The 16,008-nt window shown below is 38.7% G+C and overlaps 1 protein-coding gene across 2 annotated transcripts; it reads left to right on the plus strand.

Moving 5' to 3' along the window:
• The first annotated feature begins 1,955 nt into the window (after positions 1-1,955).
• Positions 1,956-15,377, plus strand: LOC109102531 (protocadherin-12-like). Of its 2 annotated transcripts, none has more exons than XM_042769690.1 (4): positions 1,956-5,464; positions 6,676-6,764; positions 7,793-7,926; positions 14,273-15,377. In XM_042769690.1, the coding sequence occupies exons 1-4, from the start codon at positions 2,570-2,572 to the stop codon at positions 14,680-14,682; spliced, it is 3,528 nt and encodes a 1,175-aa protein (XP_042625624.1). In that variant the 5' UTR covers positions 1,956-2,569; the 3' UTR covers positions 14,683-15,377. The 2 variants fall into 2 exon arrangements, with proteins under 2 accessions (XP_042625624.1, XP_018971454.1); XM_019115909.2 differs by having other exon boundaries at positions 1,958-5,464; positions 6,673-6,764.
• The last annotated feature ends 631 nt before the right edge of the window (positions 15,378-16,008 follow it).

Consider the following 16,008-nt stretch of genomic DNA (forward strand, 5'->3'; position numbering starts at 1 on the left):
AAACCTTGCTACGTTTACGGTATCGTGCTGGAAAACAGGAAGGAACATTGTGCTTTGCGAGTTACCCATCGCGGGTTGGTAGTGGCGTACCACAGTCTGCTTTTCCGATTGCGAAGCGTGATTGGTAAACAGTTTGCCAGAATATACCCAGACCCACTGGGGGGAGGTCAGCGGCTGCGGGGCCTATGAAACGCACACACAGAGTGTGTGTCGGGACTGTGGTCTAATTTAATTCACATATGACATTTTGAAGAAAACCTCAGTGTAGCAATGTGGCAGCCAGAGACAGGATATTCTGGGACTTTTGTTTTTCTGCTTTTCATTTGGAAAACCTCACAAATAATTGCATAATATTTTTGCACACATGCATGTATGATATTTCGAAAGACAGTGTGTGAGACAGATACGCTTCGCTATCTATCCTTTTCACTGTTTAGCTTTGATGCTGCTGCTCACCATTCACATGATTATTATTGAACAATAGATCCTTATTTGTGAATCTCATATTTCCCAGGTCATATTTCACCCCCAAAAACAAAAGTAAAAAGAATATATATTTTACATCAAGAATTTTTTGTTTTGTTTTTTGCATTAAAAAGGTTTCTTTCTTTCTTCTTTTTTTTTCTCTTTTTTAAAGGTATGTGATTGTTAGATGAAATATGATGCAGACATGTTCTTCAGTCATTTGTGGTGTCTGTTTCTTCTAAATTTAAACAGATTACACTAAAACTATCAGTCTATATCCTTTGTGACCTGCAGAAAGAGAGTGAAGGGGATAACGTGAAAGAAAGCAAATGTAAAGAAAAGAAATAAGAGAACATGAATAGTCAAACTCTTGGTCAGTGTTTGGTTCAGATGAAGTTAACTAGAAAACAGAGAGAGGATTATGTGTGAAAGCCAAGCCTGTTTATTTTAGAGATAGACACGGATGATATGAAGTGACCTCTGACCCCTGAGAAACACATGCACACTAGCTCTTAGAGGAGGACAACTCCCTGCTGCCCCATTCGTGAGCATCAGATCACACATAAATATGAAATCAAGAGATCTCTCTGATCTCCCACCTGCTGTCTTTGAACAGAAACAGAAGACTTTGTGCAGTAACAGGGGAAGGCCACCTCACGTCAGCTCTCTCTGTTATCATGCAGCTCTGTGTTATCAGTCTGGGAAAAGCTTTTATTGGCTCGCAGCAGGTAATGGGATAGTTTATGTTAGGAGACCCCCATGTTGAGGGGAAGTGGGGGTCTGCAATTTCCCCCTTCCACCATCCTCTTTTCATTGGCCACATTCCTTCAATAACATATACTGTATTATCCTCTTGCTTTTACAACCAAAACCATTGGGAATAGTTTGAAATTATATATAAGCATTTATGTAAATGCTAACACATTTCTACTAACAATTAAAAATCTTCTTCTTTTTTTTCTACATTTATTTAGATGAATGTTCATTTGTTAATTTGTATTTATTCTTAATACTTTAACTTACATTAATGTAGTCAATTACAAATATACAAATTATATGCAGCATAACAATTTGCGTAAAAGATTAACTAAAAAATAAACATACATTTCAGCATTTGGTATGATATTGGTACTTGTTTTGTTATAAATGCTTTTTGACTACCCCCCACCATTTCAGAAAAACATTAGATGCTTCACATTTAAGTATTTTTTACATCAGCACTCTCAGAGTTCAGCTCCAGGCTCTGTTTTTGTTTTCTGGGCCCCTAAGGGCCTCACCTTAGGTTTGCTTCAACATTGATGACAGATGCCACAGACCATGACTCTTACTCAGATGTGTGAAGAGCTGGAGGCAGTGAATGAAAGAAGAGGGATCACGTTTCGTTAAAAGCACACCATTGATTCCAGCCTCATTTTTTCAAAATCCACTCCTTGCTACAGATGGGTGGAGTTAAGCAGCACTGTACTCTCCTCCCTCACTATCTGTTATTGGCTCTCAGGACATTCTCCCTTGAATGTGCCGTCCCAGCCTCCTAAGTTCCTCAGCTCCTCACTTTAATGCTGACTGGAGTCCTGGGCCGGGAAGCAGCAGCTGTGTGTGAGTGAGTAGAGCTGTAGAATAACATTGATTTGGATAAGGGAGATGTTAATTTTATTTATAAATTAGAAGGGTCTGGAAATATTATTTTATAAAAGTAGTTTTGTCTGAATAGTGGTCAGTTAATTTCCATAGTTGTTTTTTGTTTAATTATTGTGGTGAAGTATAATGTTTCTGTTGATACCAGTAAATCTCAGTGTTAATATAGGGTAACACTACTATAAAGTTATAACTGTAAAGCTTTGTGACAATTATCATTTTCTCATTTTTGTGACATATTTACTGTAAATGGTAATTTACAGAGCACCTGGTTATGGTGGTACTATCATTAATTTTTGATTCTAAAAGAGCAGTTTTCTACTTTTTTAAACATAGAGTAAGCAAATGTGCATAGGTTTTGAATATCATTTGTGAATTGTAGATGTCTTTTGAGGAATCAGAATGCCTGTCTAGGTGCTTAGCACATCTGACTCTACGTAAAAGGAAATAGGAAACCTCACACACAGTCATGCTCCAGGTTTGGCTCCTTCTGGCAGCTCTTATTGAGTGTCCACCCTGTCATGCCCAGAACATGGGCTCTGCTCCCCTCATTATCCAGTATCATGTCTGGGAAGAACAGCCCTCAGGGACAAGGGTGGGTCGCCTTCTGGATGACCTACGTGAACGTGGGGAAACAGGATCACTGGAAAACTTCCGGGTTGTGTCGCATGGACATGCTCTACCAGTCACAATTGACTCAAGGGATGGTACCGTGTCAACACTAGGCAGGCTGGACCGAGAAGAGCTATGCTGCGGAGCAGAATTCTGTGACCTAGCCTTCAGTGTTCTCTGCAGAAAGGGTGGTGCTATGCATTTCCTGTCAGTTCGTTTGGAGGTGATGGACCAAAATGACCACAGCCCAGTCTTTCCCAGTCTTGTGCAGGAGGTGGAGATCTCTGAGACAGCCTCCCTGAGAATGCGCATCCCTCTGGAACGGGCTGTAGATCCAGATGCGGGACAGAATGGCCTGCAGACCTACTCCCTGTCTTCAAACCAGCACTTTGCTTTGGATGTCCGTACTTCTGGAGGGACCAAGCAGGCTGAATTAGTGGTCATCAAAGAACTGGACAGGGAGTTGCAGCCATCTTTAGAACTGGTTCTAACAGCCTGGGACAAAGGGGACCCGCCAAAATCAGGCAGCACAAAAGTTCTAGTCACAATTCTCGACTCCAACGACAATAGCCCTGTATTTGAGGAGGCCCCAGGAGTTATTGAACTAGCAGAGGACACTGTTCGTGGGACGATTGTCATTCATCTCCGTGCTACAGACCCTGATCAAGGTGCTAATGGGGAAGTTGAGTACTCTCTTAGTAAACATGTCCCACTGGAAGTGCAAAGACTATTCAATATCCATCCCAAAACAGGTGTTTTGACTTTGCAAGGCCCTTTAGATTTTGAAGAAAAGAAAGTGTATGAGGTAGATATCCAAGCTCGAGATCTTGGGCCCAATGCAATCCCGTCTCACCACAAGCTGCAAGTCAAATTGCGAGATGTCAATGATAATGCTCCCCGGATACATATAACATGGGCTCCACCAAATTCCCCTGTTGCAACAGTGTCTGAAGGGGCACCAAATGAAACTTTCCTTGCTCTTGTGATGGTATCTGATGCCGATTCTGGGGCAAATGGGCAGGTACAAGTGCACATTCTGAGTGGATCTGGCCTCTTCAGACTGAAACAGATCCATGGAGACAATTACATGGTTGTAACCAATGATACACTGGATCGTGAGAGACAAATGGAATACAACCTTACTCTTCTAGCTCAGGACAGTGGCGATCCTTCTCTATCCTGTATCAAGCACCTGACTGTCCATGTTTTGGATGAAAATGATAACGCACCACTGTTTACAAAAAGTCTCTACCAGAGTGTCCTCAAAGAGGACAACAAACCTGAGCTCAGTTTCTTGACTGTGGAGGCACATGATGTTGACCTGGACCTCAGTGGGAGGGTATCATTTTCCATTAGAGAATCAAATGAACTTGGGACACCAACAGCATTTTTTTCAGTCCACCCCAGCAGTGGGGCTGTTACTGTCCAACAATCATTAGACTATGAAGAATCACACTCCTACTCATTTATTGTGGAGGCTGTAGATCAAGGATATCCACCAATGACCAGTAGTGCAACAGTGCTGGTTGAGATACAGGATGTTAATGACAATTATCCCGTAATCCATGAGCCACTACCCAAGAAGGGAATTGCATTGCTAAGCGTCCCAGTGAATGTGGACAAAGGGGAGATTGTGACTGAACTTGGGAATAAAGCTCTGGAGGATAACTTCTACAATCCAAGAAACTACTCTTCCCTTAACAAACATGAAGGTTTTCTGGCCACCACCATTCGGGCCAGTGATCCAGATTCTGGTCTCAATGGAAGACTCAGTTTTAGAATAACAGATGGCAAGCCCTCTAAACTATTCTTTCTGGATGAAACTACTGGGCAGCTCTATGTGAACACAACCAATGCAACAGAATTGATTAGCAGAACTTTTAAACTGGGCATTGCAGTATCTGATATGGGAACACCTATGCTAACCACAAGAATCACTTTGGAAGTGACATTCATCAACTTCCGTGACCACCTAAAGAACTTGTCTCAGGACAACCAGGCCCAGTATAGTTTTACAATGCTCTTGGCCATCTGCCTTGGATCAATCTGCCTGGTATTATTTGTAGCCATCGCTTTGGCCAAAACATTCTGTCATCCTGGCAAACTGGACAACCATGCTTATAATTGCAGACAAGCTGAGTCAACCTACACCCGTCACCCACGACGGCCACAGAAGCACATTCACAAGACTGACATCCAGTTGGTACCAGTGCTTCGGGGTCGTAAAGAAACTCCACAAGACGAAGCTGGGGCATTGTCATGTGCATCACCTTTAATGGAAAAACCATATCTACAGGGTCAGTTTGCCCTTACACCAACCCTTGCTCGCATTGCTCAAAATCAAGCTCATACAGAAATGGATGGGAACCCACAGCTCACTCAAAGCAAGATACTCAGAAAACCTGGGAGCATAGAGTGGAATGGAACACTTCCTTATAACCCAGGAACAATGTATCGAACCCTACAAAAGACCAGAAATTATTCCTCCTCGTCTTTTGGAAACTCACAGACCAGCACACTCAGACGAAACAAAAATGAAGAAGTCAAGATGACGACCATGGACCCCTCAGAAACCATAACTTCAGTTCCCAGTAACCAGGCCACATTACGGAGACCAAAGACCACAGAAAGAAGAGGAAAGATGGAAGAGTCAGACCACAGGCAGATCCTAAGAAACCTTGTTCGACTCTCTATGGCAGCCTTTGGAGAGAATGGTTCAATTGAACTGTCCTCTGCCTCACCGGAGGTGCAAGTAAGAGATTTTTTTTCTTTTTTTACAATATTAACATTTCAGATATGGAAGTACATTAGATCAAACTACTTTGAAAGTTATTGGCTTAAATTTCAAGGTATCCCAGTTCATATAGGCTCAAGTACATGATAGTTTTCCCATTTTGCAGTCCTGCAGAACTGGGCCATATCTATAGCAGCCTAAAGGGACAGTTGACAGATGATGAAGGCACTGAAGTGTATTCAGAAACACATCAGTGTCACACAGTAACTTAAACCTTTAATATGCCTCAGGATCCTCAATGTTATCACATTACAGAGTCATACTGAATGTGGAAAGAAAAACAGATTCATTCCATGGTTGTCCTATGAGGGGGAAGGTACTTAAACCAAACACAGATATTTCTGCACAGTAAGATTACACTTCTCAGACATGTATGGGTTAGTGGTAGTCAGTGACAAATTGCTGGTATTGATCTGATGCTCATTAAAGAAAAAAGAAAAAAGAAAAGAAAAGGTGAGAAAAACAGCTTTTCACCAGCTTGTATTTCAAAGACCAAAAGCGCTGTGCTAGTCAAACTGTGTATCCTCTGGATCTGGGTCCACCCAGATGCTTACCTCTACCAAAACGATTAGCAGAACAAAAGGCCCTGGCATGGGTTTGAGTCCTCACGTGAATACTGTGGCCAGTCAGGAAGAGCGTGGATCCTGACCCCCACCCACTTCTCTTTTCCTCCTCTCCAGTCCACCCTCCCTTACTCACTTGGCCCAGTTGGCAAATTAGACCTGTAGCGACTGCAGAGGAAAAGGGGCCGAAATGTCACCGGTGCCTGTCCTCGCAGCCAAGGCTGGGTTTCTTAAGTGCATCCTGGAAGGAAATAGCCTCTTGAAGAATAGACTCTGTGTAGAAACAGCTTCCTGTCTCCCCCTCACCCCTTCTACAACTCCATAACCCATTTTCCCATCTCAGAATGCTCTGTGTGGCTGTCCATCTACTATGTTGCAGCTTATTCTGTAACAGACCAAAAGTATATCATGAATTATGAAATTTTGGCATTTCAGAAGACCAAATGGCCTGCAAATTGTATGTGGTGGTTCAGGCATTGTGTACAATTTCTGTTGTTTTTCAGCCTGATTAATTGTGAATTCATAATCAGATTATTATTTAATAGATTAAAGTGAAATTCCCCTATATAAAAATATAAATTTTGTGTCATTTTATTTCTACAGCAGGTGTCTCAGCTCCTGTCTCTGTTGCATCAGGGGCAACTTCAGCCTCGACCAAACTTTCGTGGCAATAAGTATTCCCACAGAACTGGCCGGTAAGCCGTTTTGTCCTTCTTTTGACTTTATTCAAGCTCCTGATCAAAAAGACAGAAATTGTAGTCATGTATATTAATTCCTATACTAATACACAGAACTCAAATCACTACCTCAATAACCTCACCATCACAATAACAATCTTAAAACATGGCCACATGTCACTTCACTCACTTCACTTTAGAAGTTGGTGTCATCATTATTCTGATTTTATCAGGTAGATTTCTGGTAAACTAAAAAGTAAAACATAAGTATCCGTCAGTCAGTGATTATAGGATGAGGCGTATCATTGCTGTGATCAGCCACCGTCTGTCTTACTCATCTTACACACAGATTGGTATCTGCACAGAATGCAGTACTTTTTCTAAAAATGTAGCCTAACTTATGTTCATGTAGAATCAAAAAGAGAAAGTACAGAGTGTGACTAAAATAAAGACAGTGCAGTCACACTTCCTTCAGTTGTGTGTTGTATTGTTTTAGTTTCAGTGTTGAGATCATTTTAGCTCACAGTAAAATCCCAGTTTTGAGAACATTGTTAAACTAATATTAAAGATAATCGCAAATGTATTTCCCCTGATATTGCCTTACAAAAAAGGTATTGCTCCAGCACTATGGTATAGTAATGGTGATAGTACCTTGGTACTGAATATCATATTCATGGTATTTACATGCTACTACACTTTAAATACCACAGTATTCTGTTATGGTTTTGTCTAAATCATATTATCCTTGTAACATGAAAAAAAAAAGGTAACAGCATGGTACTTTTCTTCAGTGGTAGTTAAAGTGTTTAAACATGAATCATTTTAATTGAATTAATTCTATTTAACACGGTTTGATTATTTTAAATGCTCCACAACATTTGCCCTGTGTACAATTCATTTGTCAATATGCTTCAGTTTAGTTGCATTAAATTGTATTATATTTTACTTATTTACATTTGAACTTATTTTATCATTCAGAGCTCTATGATATTGGCACATGTTCTAAAATGTCCTCACTGCTTTACTAATGTTGTTGTGTATTGTAGGTCAGGGGCTCAGGATGCTGATTGGCTGAGCACTAAAGACAGTGGTCATGGTGAGAGTGAAATGGGTGACATGGACTGGGACTCACCTGTGGACCCCTTATATGAAGAAGGCCTCAACAATCTGCTTACTTCTGGTAAATATCCATACTTTTAAAAGCAGTAATTGTTTTGATTTGAGTCCACTGTTATGATTCACTGCTGGATAGTTCACAGAAAAAAATTAAAATTCTGCCATCATTTACATTTCAAACCCAAAAGTCTTTTGTTCATCTTTGACACACAAGAGAAGATATTTTTTAATATTTTCTCATATTTTTTGTCCATCCTTTGAAAGTCCATGCAAGCAAAACTTTCATACATCAAAAACTTCCTTAAGATTTCCTTAAGCAAAAGTCATTTGTGTGAATCCAGTGGTTTAATCCAGCTGTTCTGAAGAGACACAATCACTTCACTTTAGTCTGAGCTTCCGTTAACTATATTTGATGAGCTCTACGTTTGTGCATTGATCAATGTTTAAATAAGTCTAAATTAAACAAATTAAATAAGGGTGAGGAAATGATGACTTTTATTTTTTAGGGTGAACTATTAAGTCATGCCACACGATATGAAATGAAATGTCTCACAGCTGTTTAACTAAATATCAATAAGTAGAGGAATTTAAATGAAATTACAGGACCTGAACTAATTGTGTAATCTAGATAAAGTGAAGTAAGTTGACGTGAAAAGGTTTCCTGATTCTGAGTATAGTACAGGATTTACTATTTTTGTAGGTGATTTCCAGATATCCCACACAAACTCATCCTGTTGACCACTTTTTTTCCCTTATACAGCCTGGCAAGTCAACAAATAAGGCAGAAAAAACATAATTATTTATATTTAGTTTTAATTTTTAAATTGGCATTGTAATTAATTTTCCGAACAATGCAATCATACTCTGGAAACATTAATGTTTAAAGTCTGTTGATCTGAACGTACTAATATGCGTTCAGATTTTTGCTGCTGTGTTTCTTTGTCTATGTATAGAGTAAATGTTTGTGCGCAGTTCCTTCCATCTATTGTTCTGAGGGACCTTTTTTGTTCTCGAGTCAAAGGTCTAGTTTGTTTTGTTTTATCTCTCTGATGTCTGAGCAGTTTTAACTCCATCTTTATGTCAGTGTTGATTTCCACCAAATCACAGTTACACATTGAATCATCTTACATGCTGCTGTCTCTGAGGTATTCCACTCTAGTTCCAAAAGAAAGAATCAGTTTTAAGTTAAAGCTCCTGTGCACTTTGTGTGTAGATCACTGTTTGTGTAGTGTGTGAATCTACTGCCTATTTAAAATGTTCCAGTTAGGAACTACAAGGATACCAACCTTATTTTTATTAGATCTGGATTACTTTCTTTGTCTTGGGCCCATCACCCATGCTGCAGTCAGCGATTACTGGCCCAATAAATAATGAGTTTTTAAAACTACAAAAAATAAAAAATAAAAAAAACTTAATTACAGCAAATTACAGCTCCATACTCCCACTGTTTAACAACTTTATAGATACAGGAAATAATGAGTTTTTAAATCTATTCAATCTACAACGAGGAACTCTAAACCTCAAACTCAAACTCTGTATACAAGACGTGGGATGGATCACAGACAATCTTATTAGCTTCTCTTAAAGTGGCCTGTTCATAAATAGTCTGCAATGATGTCTGTTCTTTAACACCAATTATTTCCCAAGCAGTGTGAATCATCCAGAACAGACAGATTACCAAACCAGACTGTGATGCTGTACCTGATTAAACGCTCAAGGACTGCCTGATAGAAAATTATCATAAACTTTTGATCGACACCATGAATTCTCAGACAACGTAAAAAATGCAACCGTTGTTGTAACCTACTACAAAGATTATCTACATGGATATTCCTTGTCAGTGAATTATTAAAAAAGACACCAAGATATTTATATGATGGGACCTGTATGATGGTTTGATTGTGGATGGTATTGACATTCAGAGCTAGGTGGTTGTCTACACACCAATCCGCAAACCTTCCAGTCCCGATGAAGTCCCGTTCTTTTTCAGTAAACCTAAGATTGTCCTATCATCCGAGAATTGAATGATGCAATTATAAGAGTAACACCTTCTACACTCATCAGTATACAAGGTGAACAAAACCGGTGAACTAACAGAGCCCTGAGGGGCTCCCGTGCTGAAAATTCTAGATTCAGATAGTTTTCCATTAACACTAACCTGCTGCCTGCGATTGGTTAAAAAAGAATAGTACCATTTTATAATAAAAGGGTGAACTTTAAAATCATTCAACCTTGCAATTAAAAGACGTGGCTGCAGCATATAATAAGCTGAACTAAAATCTGCAAATAAAAGATGTGCGTACGAGCTAGGATCCTCTAGATGCCTATTTATAATGTGTCATGGCTATAACAGAATCATCTGTACTTCTCTGGCTCCTATATGCAAATTGAAATGGGTCTGAAAGTTATGATTAACTTTGTAAAAACACAGGTTAGCTTTTCTCAAAACACTTCATTACTACTGAAGTAAGTGCCACTGGACGATAATCATTAGATTATATTATGTTTCAAATTGCTCATAATCAGATTACAGTTACTTTTTTATGGATTGATTATAGATTATTCACATAATGACAGTAAATTATTAATAATTTCTTAATTCTCCCAAATTTGACTTTTTTCTCTTTGAAATTTTGAAATTCTACTGTGTGTCATATTGTTAAGATTTGAATATTCACAAAAACGTAGAATGCAAATGTCGTGAATAAATTTGTGATCAATGCTTCTGAATTTGTGGACAAAAGCACCTCTCAAACAATTATATCATGTAGGAAAGAAATAATTATGCGAGTTACTAAACATCGGCGATGTGTAACTGGCAAAAAGGATTTAAAAACCTGGAAGGATTTTTTTTGTTTTTTGTATTGTTTTTAAATGTGATGCAGGGATTCCCAAACTTTTTTTGTCAGTCAAACGTTTTTGACCTAAAATTTATACTTGAAGTCCCCCTGAGATTTAAAATTAATATTTCAATCATTTAATGACATGTTTGCTTGCACAGTTCTCTGATGTTAGTTAATGTCACACTGGCATGTAGGTAAACAATTTTGTTTTAAAAAATTATGTCATAAGTAATCTAAAAGTAATCCATAAGTAGTCAGAATACATTACCTAAAATGAGTAATCTAAAGACAGTTTTCATCATGTAATTTGTCATCAGCACCAGACTACAATTTGAAAGTAATCTACTCAGCACTGGATACTGATTATTTCTTACATGGCTGTGTATGTTTCTTTTTTGCGACTCTCTGTTTAATGTGGAAGTGTCTCTGTGCATATTCGACTTGGCTTGGCTACACACTTGCATCTCACAGTCATGTGGCACAGTCCAGCTAAATATGTCAGGGGTGTTTTAGCATTAATTCTTTAATACCAGTATTTTTAAATGAATCGATACCAAATATGCAGCTTGTGAATACTGCTATATCAATACTGCCCTATTAGGAACATTAGAAGTCAATAAGGCTGTGGCCTAATGGTTAGAGATTTGGACTTGTAACCAGAAGGTTGCAGGTTCGAGTCTCGGTGCTGGCAGGAGTTGTAGGTGGGGGGAGTGAATGAACAGCACTCTCTTCAACCCTCAATACCAATGACTGAAGTGCCCCTGAGCAAGGCACTGAACCCCCAGTTGCTCCCTGGGTGCTGGATATAGCTGCCCACTGCTCCGGGTGTGTGTTCACGGTGTGTTCACTTCTCACTGCTGTGTGTGTGCACTTGGATGGGTTAAATGCAGAGCACCAATTTCGAGTATGGGTCACCATACTTGGCAAATGTCACGACTTTCACTTTCGCATCTCACCTGGAGTCAACCAAACATTTTGTGTTTGGCTGACTCAGTGAAAGTGACGTGACATACAGCCAAGTATGGTGACCCATACTCAGAATTCGTGTTCTGCATTTGACCCATCCAAGTGCACATACACAGCAGTGAACACACACACAGTGAACACACACCCGGAGCAGTGGGCAGCCATTTATGCTACGGGTTCAGTGCCTTGCTCAAGGGCACCTCAGTCGTGGTATTGCCTGCCCGAGACTCAAACCCACAACCTTAGGGTTAGGAGTCAAACTCTCTAATCACTAGGGCACGACTTCCCCATAGTATTAATCCAGAAATGAATCTGGTTGTGGTGTTTTTCATGCTAAAGACAAGTTTTGTGTTTACCGTCAGGGGTTTTCTTTCTTAAACATGCAAGTACATATTCCTTCTCTTCTTCCTGAGTCATCTAAGTTTTAACCACTTACTCACACCTCTGAATGATGGTAACCCTTTCAGCAGATTCAAGGGTGATTCTTCAGTCACACCTGCTCACACGAATATTCACATGTCCTTGGGCTCCTCACGTCATGCCGTAACTCTTATTGTTAACACTTCAACATGATGCAGATGATGTGTATGTGTTATGCATACCCTAAGGACAGAGAAGATGAGTGTGTGTGAAATGTGTGTGTGTGCAAGTATAAGATATTGTTCTGTCTCTCTACACTCTTCTTTTGAAGGCCACACTGCCCTCAGGGTGCTGTTTCTCTATTGCATTCTTCTCACACTGTTTTTCAAGAACCGGAGGTGACACATGTGCACTTCGATGTATTATGTGTGATTTAAATGAATAACAATGGTTTACATTCTTTACATTAGTTAGGTGCTTGATTACTAATGCCGCTTGTTAAGCCAAGCATCACTATTACTATTGCTTGTGTTTATGGTTAGGGGTGTGTAAATCATCTTGCACCATTTGTGTTGCTGACATGAATGATACATTAAATGTGCGCTATATCTTAAAGTGCAGTCACTTTAAAACCTAAATTGTGAAATCGGGATGTGGGGAAATCTTTCCCCCTCATGCAAAATTCCTAAAAGTCTCTCTAAACACCTAAGCAAATGCATATGAATGCCCTATCAACTATTCAGAACAGCCTTACATTGTGGTGGTGAGTTAGACAGAGTAGTTTTCTGAGTTTGAACTCATGTGACGGACTCTTTGCTTGTTTGAGAAAGTTTGGCATACATACCAGCAGTAACATTAGATGAATGTAGGTGAATGTTACACGTCACTGTAATGCCGGTGGTTGTTTGGATGTGGTTGGATTCTTTATGGCATTTTTTACCATGTCTGTGGGTTTAACTGCTTTAGAGGAATTACAGATGCCACCATTTCCTCCCTCATTAATTATACGCTGCTGTGAGAAGGAGATTTATGGAATAAAAGTAAGAAAGATATACAATAGTGAGACGTATGATGGGCCAAATAATTACTAATGAATAATAATGTAAAGGTGTGAATTTAGAGATAGGCAGGATCTGAAAGGTCTGTGGAGAGAGGAAGTCATGAAAATGAGGTTTGGAGGTTCTGACTGAGCTCTCTGATGTGGCCAGTGTGGGTTTGTTTGATCAGCGCTCGCTGGATTCCAGATCTTTACTCACACACTCTCTCCAAAAGCTCCTTTGTTTCTCCTCCATCTTTAACTAAGACCCTGGAATCTCTGATCCAGACACTCAGAAAGGTTATAAAGCTGTGTCAGATTCGTTGAGGTCGTCTGCATGCCTCATTATGTTCGTGTGTCTGTTTCAGAGCTCCAGGGTCCACCATCTTCTGGCTTCTCCTCGCTCATTCAAAAACAAATATTTCTGCTATAACCAGCTGAGACTGAGCTGCTGTTAAGTGAAGCTAGTCAGTGATACATTATATGACCAAAAATACATGGCAGAGGGGAAAAAATGCTAAATACAAATAATAAAATGAAACCAAAGTATTTAAAGATGTGATTTTAGAAACTATATTTATTTGTATTATTTATTATATTTACTGTTTTCTACTATAAAGAACTGAAAAGGTTCTTCATGGAAACATAGATGTCTTTATTTTTAGGAGCTGTACAAAGAGGCTGCTTCACACACAAACTCAGATATTATGTGAAAAAGAGTCAAGTTATAACAGAATTTAAGTTTATTCACTTAACCAAGTATTTCTGGAATTTTTCTGGCTTAGCGAAGGTAATTTCCTTGTTTATTGTTGCACCGTATCACTTCCCTTGGACCCTTGCCCTAAAAAAATATGGCTAAGGGTGTGATATTAAGACATGCTGTGTTGTACTGTGTTAAAACTCAAATGTCCATGAAATGACAGGTGAAGGAAAAGCGTGTTTACTGAATTAAAGATAAATGCACACCTCCTCTCGGTATTTCCTGTCATCCTGTTTTTCATCTACATAAACTCAAGTAAACAAGTGAAGATTCAGACAGATTTTGTAGCCTTTTTTTCAGATGTTTGTAAATATTTGATTTATAGCCAGAATATATATATATATAATTTATTATTACTACTTTTGTAAATACCCGTTTACATATTTTACATGCATCATATTTTAAATACAACAATTTTATATATTTTATTCCTCTTTTTGTGTAGATGATGTGTTCTCAGACATTCCTGATCCGGCATGGATGGCTCGTCTTTCTCTTCCTCTGACAACCGACTACCATGAAAACCTGTTTGTCCCGGATGGGCCACCCTCCCCTGATACCCACTGTCCCATGGCTGGTCTTGATGATTCCTCTTCCTTCTCTACTTTTGGTAAAACCCCAGAGAAGGCCCCGCTGGGTGGCAGAGCTCTGATTTCAGAAGTGAGCTCCTTGTTTGAGATGCTGTTGACACAGAAAGCTGATGCCCAGTCGTGTCCACCTGCTGACGTACTCTACAGACTTTCAGCAGCTTATAGACGTTCACTTGGCTTAGACACACCTGCAAACGGAGGTGCTGCCCACACACGCCAACAAGGGCAAAATCCCATAATGCAATATGCCAACCTTATGCCATAACAGCAAAGAATGTTTCATTTCTGGTGCCAAATCATACAAGCCTCAGGAACACTCAGAATGACAAAACATATTATAACATCATCTTTTTTTTGGTCTGGCTGGAACAGGCTATGCCCATAAAAACACAAACTTTTATTTTTTTCGAAGACAAAAGTTCACATCCGTAGTGCATTATAAGACTGAAAAAAATTGATTTGATATATCCTTTTGCAAGAAGGTGTGGTTCATGCAGTGCATAGCAGAAATGAGTCTGTCTCCTCTTTAGGAAGTAGCTGTTTATATCCTCTGAAGCACAAACATCTCCCAAACATGTCTTTTCTCTCAGCTACAGTCATCCACTACATGCAGGATTACCTGACAGCGCCCACTGCTGGCTAGTATGGTTATTTTTTATGCCGGTTCTCTAATATAAATATTAATTTGTATAGTTACAGGGCATGTAATAATCAGATAATTTAGAAGTAAGCCTAACACTGTACATGCAAGACTTGGTCTTCGTTGGTAAGGACTGCAAAGCACTGATGATAGAATTCAGTAATGCTCTGAATGTAACAGGTTTTTTTTTCTTTGAATGCTATAAGTTATTGATATCAAAGCAAAGATGTATATATTTTTTCAATGTCATTTTGAATGTGTAGTGTTGTTTTTGTATTCATAATTGACATAACGGTTACTTTTTGTAAACTATATAAATAAAATAATTACAAAACTTACTGTACTGTATTTATTTTGAAGCCAATCAATGAAAATGTATTTTAACCCTAAAACCCCCATGGATTCAATTTTCTTTCTTTTTTTTTTTTTTTTTTTAAAGGGGAAAAAAAAAATCAAGACTAAGAATACATAAAATTTACTATCATGCAGCTGGTCTGAGTATCAACATGGTTATGATTATCTGATAATATTACAGCATAATTGTGTGACAGTAAAGCCTGATCATATGGAACAATTTTCAGAATAAAGTAATTTGTTGAACACTGAATATTATGATATAGAGCTCATACTCTGGAGTAAAAAACACCTCAATTTTAACCAGAGGCCCAAACTGAGCAAAAATCAGTTTTTATTTTTAATATAGATTTCTATTAAAATTTTAAGTCATAGTAAGACATGCTCAGATTTATGATCAAAGCGCTGTAGTTTTTGTTATAAGGGACCAAACAAAATGCAATACAATGGTGATCAAGAGAACAAAACATTATTTAAAAGCTTGATGCATCTTTTTTTTTATTTTATTAAACAGCTTTTTACTTGCTACGAAAGTATACACTTCATCAATCAATCAGACAACCGAAGGCATGTAGTAGATTGTGCAACAGGTTTTTC

This window comes from Cyprinus carpio, chromosome A14, assembly GCF_018340385.1.
Source record: "Cyprinus carpio isolate SPL01 chromosome A14, ASM1834038v1, whole genome shotgun sequence".
Taxonomy (NCBI): domain Eukaryota; kingdom Metazoa; phylum Chordata; class Actinopteri; order Cypriniformes; family Cyprinidae; genus Cyprinus; species Cyprinus carpio.